The following is a 14,415-nucleotide window of genomic DNA, read 5'->3' as shown; positions in this document are numbered from 1 at the left end:
AACACACGGTCCGAGTCTTATCGAAGAGCACATGGTCTGAGGTCTATCAAAGAGCACATAGCCTGAAGTTCACCGAAGGATTCCGTCGTGCTTTCCGAAAAAGTTATTCCCTTTTCACATCGGACGGCACTATACTGCCCTTGTTTGCTATACCCCATCATGATTTCCCTTACCTGGTTCATAGCTTTCCTCACCCCCGGTTATACTCGATTCGATACGGACTTTCCACATCACTCAGCCTCTTGTTCTGGATTTCTTCACTGGGTTGCGAGTAAGCTGTGCGAATTCTTCCTGCCCATACCGCGGCAGCTTCCACGCAGCTGGCATTTTCCGTCTTCCCTTGTATCCAGATCCGGCTTCTTCACAAAACCTGTTTCACTCTCGACAATACTGGCTCGGTCTTTTCTGTCATTCGGTTGATAGATTCACTCGGGATTCCTTTGTACTAGGCTGGGTAACGGCTAGGTGCTGGATGGTCTGGGGGACTTGTATGCTATCTTATATGGTGTTTTGCTTAATCCTATATGGATTTGTCCCTTGAGGCTACGGCTATTCAAGTATATGTACGATAGTTTGACAGATGATCAGAGAGCATATTTAGAATTATGTTTCTCGATAGTGACTTCACTTTTGTTGTGATGTGGTGATGTAATGTGGGAGGTAAACATTGTGCAGCTAGCTGGACTCCGGGTGGCATGGTGGTTTCCTGCACGATTCTTAGCGACTTTGGCCCCACAATAATCTTCGGCACCCAGCATTTATGAGTATATAACTATACGATTGAGTCTTCAAGTTAACTTGGGATCCAGATTATAAAAGACGTGAACGCTGCGTATGCTTGCCTACGCGCAGTATGGGCTACTACTACAAGTGGCAACTTCCTTAGATACCTATTTATTGTGATAGACCTACACGAGGTGTTGAAGGTGCGAAACACCCAGGGGCGACACTGGCAACCACAACAACCTCTGGAAAGATGACGCTAGTTTAGACGACATTCCCCCTCCTCAGCTCACACCATCTCCATTTACCTCCTCGTTACCTGTTGGGATAAGCCCTTAGTCCTTGGATGCCTCTCGGCCTTTCTTCACACTTCAAGCCGATCACTGTTCTTACTTTCACACCTAGGAAGACGAGAGCTTGCCCAGGTGAGATTATCGTCCGTAGGTATGACTGTAGACCTCAGATTCCAAACCCCTAATCTTCGCTGGCCACTGGGTCGCGAGACTGCACTCAAATCCAGGTCATCGACTAGCCGACCTTTCAGCTGCATGATCAAGGCAATCGCTTCTGTTCCTCCCCCAAGTTTACGGATAGGGTAGAGAAACGCGAGTTTCTGCACACTGCTGGTGGAATGGGGGCAACGCAGCATCTGTCACTTGTGTGAAAGGAGCAGTCGAACACATACGACTGCTGCGGGAGGGAGACTAGATTGGTTTGGTTTAGTTTGGAGAGATATTGCCGGATGTGTGGCTGGACTCATGAAGGGAGCAAAGCAGGCAAGTTCAGTATGTGGGGAGGGCCGAATATGTCAGTTCTTCAATATCTGCGGCTTCATTCCATGAGCTCCAGATGCATCACATGCACATGCACCTATCTGAAGCCCCATTTCAAACTGTCTCGATCTCCAAGGCAAAACACTGGTATTGTACTCTTCTAAATAAGTCCATTATCTAAATATCTTAGCTATGATGTAAAACATGACGTTCTCAATGCCGGACGAACCACCCTTCCAATAGCATAGACAACCCATCACGGCCCTCCGACTGGCTGTCCAGTGACAGCCATCTCGCCAATTGTCCCATGGCTACCTCATCGCCTATCCAAGCAGTCACCTCGCCGTCTAACCCCCAACTCGGGATCTCCGAACTAATGATCACATTTCCATTAGCATGGACCAAGATTCCCGCCGTGCTAGCGGTCCGTTACGTGCGGGAGCGGCGTCATCAGCCGCATCCTGGTTCGCGGAGATATTCTGGCGGCGTAATCAAGGGCGTTAGGGTTGGTGCGGGGGAATCTCATGATTGCGGGATTGGAAAGGATAGGCATTAGAGGGAATGTGGACAAGGCCATTGAAGGGGGGTTGGGAGGGCTTGGGAGATGTATGCTTGGTTCGGTGGATCTAGATCGACAGGCTGCTGGGTCAGGAACGAGGTCCGGAGGGCACGTGGTGGGTGCGAGAGTGGGTTGGGGGATGGATTGCGTAGGTGATGGGCTGAGAGGTGTGGTTTGGTTGGTTGGGCTAGTTTATTGAATTTAGCTTTAGGGTTGAGGTTCGGGGGTGGGCGAAGGTGGCGCAGACTGGGTGGTGAAGGGGAGGAGATATAGCAGGGGGTTTCGCCCTCGTCTTCGGAATGAGATACTGCTCTTAACAATCTTGAAGCTTTTCTTGTGGTCCAGTATTGTGTCTTTTCCTGGGCGAGCCTGCCCCCAGTATTCGTGAAATCATTACCCTTGTTTTCATTCCCATTAACCGCAATCTTCGCGCCCAAAGGTCGAACTAATCCACACTGTCCGACCACAAACCCACCACCTAGCAGATAATCCATCTCAACCAGCTCGTTCGGCCACGATCTTGTGACAACCCCAATCCCAACTCTAACTCCAACCTACACAACGCTCCCACAAACACCAACACAGCCCATCACGCTCACCGCCACATTCACTCCAGCTTCCTCCAACTCCCTTTCACTATCGCCATCTGGAAGCGAAATATCGTTGATTGTAACCCTAGCCGGGAGTCCACAATATCAACGCCCTTATTATTATCATATTAATCCTGAATACGCCTGTGGTTTGAGTATAAAGCCGTCTGGCCACGGAAAGGAGGGCGTCTGATATCTTATTCTCGACTACACCCACAATACCACCGCTCTTTATATTCTCAGAATAGCTCTGAATACGCCACTGTCCTGGATATAAGTTCGTCTGGCCACGGAATGGAGGAAGTGATCTCTCATCCTCGACAGCGGCCACAACCGCAACCTCCAGTTTCCAGCTCGATCTCTTTAGCACGTATTCCGTCGCAGCTCTCTTTCTACACCAAACCGATTCCCGAAGCAATGACCATAGCCATGGACCTGGAGTCCCCACCCTCGCTCTCCCTACCCCCTTCACACCCGATTCCACTTGCAAAGCGACGCAAAGTATCCAATCTTTTCGGTAAATACCCCTTCCGCCTCTCCTTTTCTCTCTCTGGGCACCGGCATCCGTCCCAAGAAGATCACATCCCGCCGGAGGATATGAACACTTCGACTGGTGCCATTTCGACCATAGGATCTGGTTCTGGACTTGGGGATGGTGATGACGATGACGATGAAGCCTTGAGTCCACCTGTTTCGCCTACCACGACTGATAGCCCGAAGTCTACTACTGCTACTGTTGACAGCGATGGTGAAAGTAAGACAAAGACATTTAGGCTGGGCCTCCATCTCCATGACCCTGACCCATGCCCGCACGGAAAGAAAGTGAATGACAAGACCATCGACCCAGGCTTCCCCTTCCACGGCCCCCTGCCAGACCACAGTATCCGCGACCGTGATCTAGGTTCCGCGTCCTCAGACATCTCTCTCACTCATGCTGTCTTCAAAGCCCATCCAGGGACCTTGGTGACTTTCTCGAGTGTCTCAGAGCCGGAGCTTAGGACGCCTATGATAGGTGTTAATATTCTCTCGCCCGGCCTTCCGAGTCCTGGAACTATTGAGATTATCGATTCTGGTGAGCATGCATCGCCGCGTCCATCACTTGGATCAATGTACTTCGGCGCAAACACAGAGATTGTCACCGACGCCGACTACAAGTCGCAAAAACTCGCCCACCGCACCCGCTCCCTTGAAGAACGCGACCGGTTGTTACGGGAAGGTCAGTCGGATGGCCAAGTCCGTCAAGAATCCACCTGCTCTAGCTCTAGCACCAGCTCAAGTGCAGAGCTATTTTTGTATCATGTGCGGGAGAGTATGGAGGCGAGGAGGAGTCGGGATGAAGGGAGGGAGGGGGAAAGCGAGGGTTGGGCTAGGAAGTGTGAGTACGATGTCTTTGTTGACGAGGGGCTTAGGGGGTTTATTGGGGATGAGCCGTTATGAGGGAGCGGGTTAGGGATAAGGTGGGAGGAGGGATAAAGGGAGAGTTTTAAGTAGATAATAAGAGCGAGAGATGACAATGAAGAATTTTGACAGATATGCTTGACTGAGTCGACGTGTGTGTGATGCTGGCTAACCTAGAATTCTTTGCAGATTGCTGCGAAGAGGAAGCAAATAAAGCATAACTATAGTATTAGAGAAAGGAAATAGGTACCCGAAGCTTTCTAGAAAAAGGTCTAAGAAAATAGGATATTAGAGCATATTTGAAACAAACAGAAAAATTGAAGATGTGCCTAATAGCAAAGGTATGCTTGTAATGCTGGCTCGCTGTGCTTTGTGTGTAGACTCCCGTGAAAGGGAGTCTAAGACAGTGCAGGGTATTTTAACAGGAGAGTAAGGAAAGGAGATTTTCTAGAAGAATCCCATAGGAAATAGGGGGGTAGGATATGCTTGGAATAGGATATAATCTAAAGGGTCTGCTTAGTATAAAAATGTAAATAAAATGCTAGCTAGGCTGGATTTGTATTTATACTTTTGAGAACGAGAAGTTAAAGCGGTATATTTGTGCTGTTAGAACAGGAGAAGACGTACTGGAGATTCACTATAAGATGCATCTAAGAAATAGGATAATAGAGAATTTTAAGAGGTGAGAGGAAAAATAAACAGGCATATTATGCGGACAAGCTATTCCCAGTATATACGCACTCCTAAGACTCTACTTAGGTCCTTTTCAGTGGGTTTAGACATTAGAAGTAAGCTAAAATGACGCTTGGTAACACAATGCTTAAAGGGAATAAGACCTAAGCAATATTAGTAAAGGCACTGCAAATAACACAAGGTGCTCTCTACCTTACATCTTTCCTAGGCATGTGTCTTAAGTCAAGAGTAAAGTTGCAACGTCAAAAATAGTTAAAGGACTTGCGGGTCACTTATTACCAATATTATCAGAGTGCCTGCAGCTTGCTAGTGCTTCACAGAAAGGAAACAGGGTACCATAGGATGCCATGATAGAGGCTTAAGTCAGTATCAGGATTAGCGGTACGGCCTCACAAAGACCTGATGCAGAGTGTGGGGGCTTACAAAGCCTCAAAGCCGGGCAGAGAGGTGGCTAATAACATCTCAAGCTGGTAGAATGGAAGCTTGAAAGTGTACCATGTATAAAGCCTGCGGGTCGATGTATTCCTCTAGGGAATATAAAAAGCAAGAGCAATGGGCGCTTTATACAAATCCGCAATACACTAAAGGCTCTTATAATGTAGCTTACCAATACTCCAGAGTCTTTAAGCATCTTGCCAGAAGTACAAGACGACCCAAGGAGTAGTGAAATATTGCTCGAATCTTGAGCTTCCAAGATAGGTATGTCTGATGAATGCGATGATAACTCTTTCTCTTGGGTATCTTGTTGCTGACAATCATATGCACACCTCTACGCTCGCTACCTCTTCCTATCCTCTCTTATCTATATCATACTCTATACCACTCCTTTCCACCCCGCTTCCTCAAAACACCGCACCTCCAATAATAAATACCCTCTCCTCCTCCTTTCTCACCCACTGAATAATTTTATTCGCCGCCTGCGCCAACGCGGCTCTAGACGTCGAATTCGGCGCTACGGCATACAATTCAAACAAGGGTGTCGACCATGCGAGGCTAATGTTCATGGTACAAGTTTCATGTAAGATTTTCAAATGTGTGGGTTTCGTATGCAGGTGTGCATGTAACTGGTGATACAAATCCATCAGCCTGTCACATAGACGTTAGCCATTGGATTCGGCATCGGAAACCGTGCGAATCCCCATTGCCATTGAGGGAGGATGAGATGGGATGATCGAAATCGCCGATACCCATACTTATACCTATCCATAATCCTGGAGCTCATGCAAGCGAGGCCGGGGCTAGACCATCCCATTTGGTCTCACGATATGATATGACATGACATGGCTTCATATGTGTCGGTTCGGGGAAAAAGGAAATCCACATACCGCCGACGCTCTATAGGAGACTTGAAATAAGCATCAAACCCAGGCATTGTGAACTGCACGTTCCCTCGTGACTTATACAAGAAATGGCGCAACGGGCTCCCAGGCACGATATCAGTGCAGCTCGGCCGACCCTGCTTAACCGCTGTTCGTATTCGATCAATCGACCCGTTCTTTTGCAATTGCTGTCTATTGTGTCAGTGTGTGCAACACTAACCTGTTTGCGTGCTGGTTGCGCGTGGCTGGTCATGAGGGAAATAAGAGGATGGCTTGGCATGGGATGGAATCGGGGGATCGGTGACACGGCTTCTTTCGCAGGCCGCGTCTGCTTGCACGGACATATCGTGAGGCTGCATCCGCTTCGGGGCGGAGAGTCGGAGATAACCCGCAGACCACTTTCCATCCATCTTGCTCGTGAAATCGAGAACGATAACGAGAACGAGAACGAGAACGAGCGTAAAAACAAAAACAAAACAAGAAATAAGGACAGGGGGAAACTTACCTCGACGAGGTCACCTCTCATTCCCCGCAACTCGAAGAACCCCTCTTTGCTTGCACTGATTAATAAAATCGCGACTTCGTCGCCCTCGGCCTCGCGACTTCTTGGTCTCTCTTGGATTTGTTCGGTCGGGTTCTCTAGATCTAGGAAACTGACATACATATATAGGTAGCCGGTGTTGTTGAATCCTGGTAGACAGAGCGGGATCCAGTTCTCCCCACCACCAGCTTTGACAGAACCGGCTTCGAACAGCATGTTGAAGATCAAGTGGAGATCTCCAGGATGAAGACTGTGTTTCTTAGGCCGAACGACGGAGACGAGTTTCCCGGACGCGACTATGAGGCCGTAGAGTAAGTTCTCAGAGCGAGTTTTCAGGAACGTGGTGTTTATAGTATGACGGTACGACTTGCGTAATTTAAGGCATTCGATTGCGGAGAGAAGCGTGGAAGGCGACCCTCGAGTAAAGCCGTCTGCGAGAGCAGAGAGAAGCGTTTCTGTACCTTGAAGAGGCCGGCGAAGGTCGTAGGATGCCCGGTTTGCGAACATCCGTTCCATGCTAGGGAGTGTGAGGGTCGAGAGGATTTGCATATACAAAGCATCTAGCTGTGCGCGAAGCTGGGCGTTGCTCTCTGGGAGACGAGTGATGGCGACGAGGTTCAAGGGGCCCTTTGTCATGACCACAAATCTGACATCTCCTGCAGTAAAGCTTCGTAGGACATCATTGGCGCCTTGATAGAAAGAAATGATGGTCTGCACAACCCCGATATAGTTCGTAATCAATTGGTCGTCGCCATGTCGACTGTAGATGGGCTTTCCGGCACTCGAGAGAATTAAGAAATGTTTTAGCTTGGCGCGCCATTGGAGCATAACCGCTTCTATTAAACACAACATCAGCAGCAGCTTCCAATCTACATACAGGATAAGTTCCTGACCTTCGTTTGACCCATCCGCCTTCATATCCTCGACCTCGTCGAACTCGTGCTCGAAAGCGTCCTCCAACTCGGGATTTGGTAGGAACAGGCTCTCAGACTCCTTGTCAGAAAAACGATGTCCCAAGGACTTGAGGAGCGACTTCTCGTGATCCCCAAGGACCTCGCCCAACATGCTTTCTGCATCGCCAACTCCCCCTAATGTAGGAGCAAAGCTTTTCACGCTCACGCTGTCGTCCATATCACTCGCATTCCGACTTATGTTCAACCCAAAGTAGTTCTTGGTTCGCGAAGTGCTCGACGAAGCCGACTCTTCAATGGACTCATCATTATAAACCTGCGTGTCCGTATACGAGATTTGCGTTGTCGCTGTCGACACCATGCGCGGCCTCGTGGGCGGCGCCATAGAATGCGAGGTACTTGGCCTGGAACCTAAGAAGGTAAGAGTCTTCGGTCTCGGCGGTAGTGGCGGCGGTGTTCCCTCTCTTGAGATGGCGCTTAGTCCACTCACGCTCGTTCTTCGCGATAGACTCTGTATTATGTTAATTGTCGGGTTTACAAAGTCTTGCTGCTCGATATTATCTCGCTTTAGTGGGGTGCTAGACGGAGTAGTTTCCTGGGTGGCTCCCAAGCCTGCGGGCTCAGCGTTCCCAGTCCCGTCCATCGAAGCGGTAGCAGTTATGTATCATGAGCGGTGCTGGTCAAGAGGGGATAGGCGCGGGTTCTACTTTACACTGCCATGGCGGGAATGAAGGAACCTTACGGATAGAACCGATGGTGACGCCTATCAACTGCATGTTAGGCACGGACCATCAACCCGCGACGGACCCCCGAGCCAATCATATCGTCACCACGGAGGTCTCTCATGAGTTCCCTGAAATAGCTGTGCAGGTTGAAGTCAAATCACTCAATCGTCGGTATTTTTGCCTTTTCAACGCTTCAGACATGTCCTCTCCATGCTCCCACGCATCGACATACATTGTCCATCTTGTCTTGCGAGCCTTACAGATACTAAACCTTCAACTGCATAAGCTCCTCCCAGCACACACACCTAAAACATCTACACTCAGCAAAGAACATGATAATGCAGGAAGTAGCACCAGTGATGGTATAAAGTCTATCGAGGATTCCCAAACCCCTAGCCAGCCAAACCCACAACATGGATATCATCGCCAGCCAGCCAAATCATTGCTAATCCCATCCATGCATGCAGCTGAAATGCAATGAAAGTAACACGCCAAACGCGGATATACAAGTAAAAGAAAAGAGTCCGAGATGCCGTCGAAATCCAAAGGCAAGGAGAAGAAGAAATGTACATGCAAGAAAAGCATAGGGAACTCGACTGTAACCAGACGAAGGGAGAGAGCTTGGAGGAACCTCGGAGATGGAGCCCGGAGGAGCGAAAGTTGTCGCCGGCAGGACGCTTGTGCATGACGGCGTAGTAGGGGGGAACTGGCGGCGGAAGGAGATATTCGAGTCAGGTCTTCCCCTTGTCGAAGTCAGCCTGATTGTCCACAAGTTCTGCCTCAAGCTGTGCTCGCATGTCTTCGTCTTCGTCTGTCTCGCTGACCTCACTCTCCTTACTCGGACGCGGTTTCTTGGGCTTGGGCTCGTGGATCGCACCAAGTCCTAGCTTCTCCGCCTCCTCGGGATGCAGCTTCGCCCACCGGTCTCGCCAACGCTCGCGCATGACATCGTACAAGAAGGAGAACTGGGCCTCTCCCTGTACCATCATCATGCGCTGTTGACGCAACATGTCCACAATTGCAACGATTGGATCCTCATCGTCCTCAAGATTGTCCAACGTACCCTCTTCCAACTCTTGTAGCAACCAGTCCAGCGCGATGAATGTTCCACTTCGACCCACACCCGCGCTACAATGTACAATGCGGGGATTCTCCGCATTATTGGCGTTCTTCTCCCTCGATAGCTTAATGAGGTTGAGTAAAGCCGTGCGATTATAACCTTCTGGTACAAGGAAGTCTGGCCATCCGCCGAATAGGAAATGCCATATCGTTCGCGTCTCACTCCCGTCTTCATCCGACATTTCGAGCTCTCGAATCTGCGCGCTCGCTTCTTCATGCACGGTGAGGTCTTTAAGGGTTACGATGTGGGCGAAGCCGTCTTCGAACTCATCACTCTGGTTAAGAGCAAGTGTAGGAGAGGAGGGAGATTGCGGGTAATAGGGATGGCATTTCTCGCGGCCAGATTCATGGGTTTGTGTGAGCATTACAACGACAGCAGGAGACTTGGTCTCGTGCCATATCATGCGCCAGATGTGGGAGAAGCTATCGCCTTTGGGACCCTATTGCAAGTACATATTAAGAGATGCCCTAGATCTAGGGTAGTGTGCAACGATACCTGTGTAGCTATAAACTTCGTCACCGTCTTTGACTGGGTGGCCTCCAGGACAATCGGGGAAGCATTGATGTAGTCGTTATGGCCCTCAGGAACCTTCAGCTTGACCCGGTTATTGCAGTATGGATCGACGTTTGCATATCGGTTGCGATTTGTGACCACTTCTCCACCGCATCGTGCCCATTGCGACGTTTGGTCCGGTTCGATCTGTTGGTTACCGGATAATAGCCTTCTTCGCTGTTCCCACTCGAGATCGACGAACTTGCTCTGCCGTTCTACACTTTCAGTCAGCCAAAAAAAAAACTCCCCCGAACGCAATACAGGGCCGAGTTCACCTGCCTGATCGAGTCAATCGCAGAAATGCGGGATATGGGGTTGCGTCGAGCGGAGAGGGCTCTACTATGGACGGCGCCTGGGACTTGGGTTGTGGGATGATCAGGCTTGGAGCACTGGCGGACGGAGTCAGGAAGGGGGTGCTTGCGGCGGGCGTGTTGACAGACGTGGCTGCGGATCGCGAGCTGTCTCTGCTTCTCGAGCGCTTTGACGAGGACGGCGAGGCGGGGACGGCCAGCGGCGCAGACGACATGTTCTCTGTGTCAGTCATAACGCCGCCCTTCACTTTGGCCTTGCGCCTGAGGGCGCGGAGTTTATGCAGTTTGAACGAGATCCAGCTGGTATCGGTTGAAGTTGCCAGTTCTGGGGGTGAAGTATCTGCGAGAGCGTTTGGGGGAGGAATGATGAAGGCCGTGGACGAGGGTGCAGATACGAGCCTCGTGTGGCGTGCAGTGATTCGAGGAAGCGCCTGGGAGTTCAGGTTGGCGCCCACAAGATAGCTCTGGATGCGGCCAACAACTATATAAAGTTTGTGGCTCGCAACCAAACCGGCGGGCACGCAAGCAGCGGACTTTGCGTGTGAGTTGTTGCTGGTGGTGAAACGGCGAGAGTGGGAGGTGGAGAGGTTTGGTCCTGGGCAAGCTGGACAGGCGCTATTGGGGACGAGGCGTGCAAGGATATGTTTTTGGTGTTTTGTGGGCTTCAGGGTCCTATCATGACAACGGTTCTGCTTGTCTCTCCGGGAACCAGGCTCGTAGGATTTGCGTTTGACGATGGAGGGGCTGCAGGAAATTTAGCGGTGGGGGACTTGAAATTGCGCGATGGCGGACCGCAGGCGGGTCGAGGCGTCGGGCCTCCAAGGTTCTGGAAAAGGCGCGCTTGGCGGGGTTGAAGGGCCAGAACTGAAAAAGATTATGGAGGAAGCTTCAAGAATAGGCGAAGTTAGATACAAGGACTGGGAAGGGTGACGGGGGTTGCTGTTGCAGAGCCGCAGCGAAATGCCCAGTTGATGATGTCGGTGTGCAGCGAGCCGTGGTGGTGATGCGACCTTCTCCGGCTGCTACTGCCGCTGTCACCCACCGGCACTCTTCCTCTGCACCATCGCCCCGTCGCCTCGTTGCCTCGCAATAATCACTACGCGTTTCTGCCATTACGTGGCCGCGACTCGCGATAGCACAGCTCAGAACAGCAATCAATGTTCTCGTGACCATGCGGGCTCCGTGGCTCCTGCTCTTCGAGGTATGTCCCCACCGCCAAGACTTGCGTTCACTATGGAGATCGGGCTGACCTGTTCATCTTATGTAGACATGGGCTGCTGCAAAAGTATGTTCATTTTCTACCAAAATGCCCCTCGACGGTGGAGATCGCTGATGTTCTCCACCTGCAGCTTATCCGTAGCCCGACATTCAATCGCGCCGTGCAAAAGATCTACCGGAAGATCAACAAATTGCCACCCATCGAACCTGAGAACGGATTAGGGCGTATGTTTGATATGCAGCACTGTATTGTCCAATTGATATACGGGCTAATTGGGCGTGTAGGAACCGGTCCCTCTGCTCTCGATCTCTTCAAAGACGAGGTCAAAGATCAGTTCAAGGAGCTTACCTGGCAGAAGCGGCCGAGAAAGTAGTTCCCTTCTTCTATTGTGGAACTTACGCCTTCTCGTTATACAAAATCGATTCCCCACAGGCGACATTCTACGTCCGATGGATGAAGGTCACGGGATGTCACTCCCAAGGCCAGTGAAGATTGATGTTTGTCTGCAGCAGTGACATACCAGGAGGACCGCGGATAAAACTAGAATATAAATCCCTGGCGTTTATATGGACTCGATATATATCAAGCTCATCGCACACGTGCTCACCTGGAGTCTGATACGGTGATGGAACATCTCTACTCTAGGAAACGATGGTGAGCTGAGGCCCATAGCCACTTCCCAACCACTCAATGTACTACTATACTTTGGCACCCGCAATACAGTCTGCACGACGTACACCTAACCTTCCCGGGGAAGCATGTGGAAACGTGAAAATGGTGAGGCGTAGGTCCCTCATTCTCCATCACCGGGTGAGCTTGTCAATGAAGTGTCACAAGCCTGAATGCGTTTGACTGCATTCCTACCAATATGCCCCATCTCTCCCCCTACTGTTTCATTAGACTTATCGCATCCCGCTGAGTGTTACTATTTTCAACATTCCGTCTACAATTGTCACTACTGGCACTCTTCAGGTACCCGGCGCGAGCGTGCCTACGAGCTCTGTCGCTATACTCAACAATCGCTAACTATGTTTGTGCTGTCGCGAAGCAAGGGCGAGTATTGCCCTTCTAATGTGATCTACCATTAAATTGGCATTACGGTTTTTAGCCGAGTAGATGTCTAAAGATACTACGAATGTGAGAGCTAGAGATATCTTCTTTACTGTACACCCCAAATAGGATTCCGAACACAAGAACTAAACTCTCAATGGTGCCATGCTTTAACTTTCTCAAGCCCTTCGGAAGCTCCGCGCTACTTCACACCTCCGTAGCCCTCGTGACTACACCGATCCATCCGACTCCGAGAACTCAGTACAAGAGACAGCTCACCAACGCATATTTTCCGTCAGAGATCACCTACCACCAGCAAAATACTCTCCACGGGCTCCTACTAGAAAAAAAACACTTGTCAATACGCTGAGTGCACCTTCATGAATCTCCGGACCACCATTGCAACTTCTACAAAGCCCCTCTAGTCCCCCTGATTCTTCACGCACGATTAAGTCGTTTCCTTGTAGTTCTGCGCTGTGTTGCGCTTGGACGGCTTTGGAACCACCAGCTGTGAATCAAGCATTCAATATGACTTAGTATGGAGGAATGGATGAACGAAGCGCTTCCAGTTCTCAGAGTTTGTTGTATGGTTGCGATATGCAGCTTCCTGCAATCCAAGATAGCATATGCTTAAGAAGGTCTGGTGAGCATTTCACGATCGTGGTCTAGCCTAGACACAGGGTCGCGCAGTCAGTTCCTATCCACGTTCTCTGAAGGAGTCGGGGTTGGTAGATCCAGTATTCTACCAATCCTGACAAACTACGATTTTCCAATTGCAAATGACGAACCAGTTTCATAGTGTGCCTATGTTAGTCCGCCCCGAGGAGAAACGTCTGATGATTATGTACTATAGATATATCCGTTTTAAAGAAAGGACTCATGCGAACAGGTACGTGCCTAGGTCGACAAAGTACCACCTCTCTTCTCCCTCACCTCCCTTTCTCGCGTTTTCCCAGGGGCGCGCATCGCGACATGAACCCACACATACGGATCCGTAGTATCTGATATCTTTCCTACCCTGTTCGCAGCGTGAATTCCGTGACTATTACGCGTGCACGCGGCAAGCAAACAACCATCAACTATCCCGCAGCCATCGACCGGCCCCCTGAATCACAAATCGTAAATCCCAATATCCCGATTTTACAGCCGCCCTTCCCCCGTCTCCCAAGTTTCCAAATACTTTACCTGTGCACCCTGCTTGCTCGCGTCAGGCCTGCCCCATTCCATCAACCTTATCTCCACTTTGAACCACTCTTCCCAGCTTCGGTTCCAAATCAGCGGACTTCTGGGTTCTGGCGTGGGCCCTGAGACTTGGGCTGGCTGGGTTGGCTGGGACGGTAGCCGAAGCGGGTTAAAGTGGGTTCCTGTAAGCTGACAGACGCTGATGGACGATGGACATGACATGGCAGGGTTAAGACCTATCGTGAGACGGGTAATGCTCAGTTTGGATAGCACTGGGCTGAGATATGCTCAGGCGTGGGCCGTCTAATTCGAAGCTAGGTGTATGTAAGGTGTGAATGGATGAGTAGGTGAGGGGCTAGAGTTAGGTAGTGATTTAGTTCTTGGCGGGGCGTAAATGGAAGGAGGGTTTGATCTATGACTTAGGTTGGTAAATGGCAAGGATGGAGTTGCGAGATGGAGCTTGGGGAAAGGGGTAATAGTGAGATTTGGTTGATTTGGAGGTCCTGGAATGAATCGGCTATACAGTATGCACTGTACTGGAAACCAGCCTGTCAAGTACGGTAGCGAAATACGGAACTAACTAGAGGCCTTCGAAGTTAAAAGTCCGTTGGATTACAATTGCGGTGTTTGATGAAGCCCGCGCGGGCATTACTGTATCCGAAAGATCGATCCGTTCTAATTTCCAAACGCGTGTTGACAATACAACATCCACAGGATCGCACGTATACCAACATGTTTGTTACGAGGTT

The 14,415-nt window shown here is 50.2% G+C and overlaps 4 protein-coding genes across 4 annotated transcripts; 2 read left to right on the top strand and 2 right to left on the bottom strand.

Annotated features, from left to right (window-relative positions):
• Positions 1-853: 853 nt before the first annotated feature.
• Positions 854-4,082, top strand: BDR25DRAFT_393839 (uncharacterized protein; the record flags this gene model as incomplete). Its single annotated transcript, XM_033698275.1, has 12 exons — positions 854-870; positions 927-985; positions 1,012-1,318; positions 1,370-1,435; positions 1,488-1,643; positions 1,740-2,005; positions 2,046-2,154; positions 2,182-2,222; positions 2,292-2,391; positions 2,435-2,494; positions 2,559-2,832; positions 2,889-4,082. The coding sequence occupies 12 exons, from the start codon at positions 854-856 to the stop codon at positions 4,080-4,082; spliced, it is 2,649 nt and encodes an 882-aa protein (XP_033547125.1).
• Positions 4,083-5,175: 1,093 nt separating this feature from the next.
• Positions 5,176-8,232, bottom strand: BDR25DRAFT_343063 (DUF254-domain-containing protein). Its single transcript, XM_033693792.1, has 4 exons — positions 7,490-8,232; positions 6,561-7,432; positions 6,062-6,243; positions 5,176-5,822 (listed from the first exon to the last, which is right to left on the bottom strand). The coding sequence occupies exons 1-4, from the start codon at positions 8,148-8,150 to the stop codon at positions 5,579-5,581; spliced, it is 1,959 nt and encodes a 652-aa protein (XP_033547124.1). The 5' UTR covers positions 8,151-8,232; the 3' UTR covers positions 5,176-5,578.
• A 731-nt stretch (positions 8,233-8,963) lies between these two features.
• On the bottom strand, positions 8,964-10,430 carry BDR25DRAFT_226396 (tyrosine-protein phosphatase 2; the record flags this gene model as incomplete). Its single annotated transcript, XM_033685206.1, has 3 exons — positions 8,964-9,791; positions 9,848-10,124; positions 10,180-10,430. 3 exons carry the CDS (start codon positions 10,428-10,430, stop codon positions 8,964-8,966), a joined length of 1,356 nt encoding a protein of 451 aa, XP_033547123.1.
• Positions 10,431-11,257: 827 nt separating this feature from the next.
• Positions 11,258-12,170, top strand: BDR25DRAFT_303830 (uncharacterized protein). The gene is made up of 4 exons (XM_033690087.1): positions 11,258-11,416; positions 11,483-11,500; positions 11,565-11,658; positions 11,719-12,170. Exons 1-4 carry the CDS (start codon positions 11,387-11,389, stop codon positions 11,805-11,807), a joined length of 231 nt encoding a protein of 76 aa, XP_033547122.1. The 5' UTR covers positions 11,258-11,386; the 3' UTR covers positions 11,808-12,170.
• The last annotated feature ends 2,245 nt before the right edge of the window (positions 12,171-14,415 follow it).

This window comes from Lindgomyces ingoldianus, assembly GCF_010093535.1.
Source record: "Lindgomyces ingoldianus strain ATCC 200398 unplaced genomic scaffold BDR25scaffold_17, whole genome shotgun sequence".
Taxonomy (NCBI): domain Eukaryota; kingdom Fungi; phylum Ascomycota; class Dothideomycetes; order Pleosporales; family Lindgomycetaceae; genus Lindgomyces; species Lindgomyces ingoldianus.
This window is presented reverse-complemented; position numbering and strand designations above follow the sequence as displayed.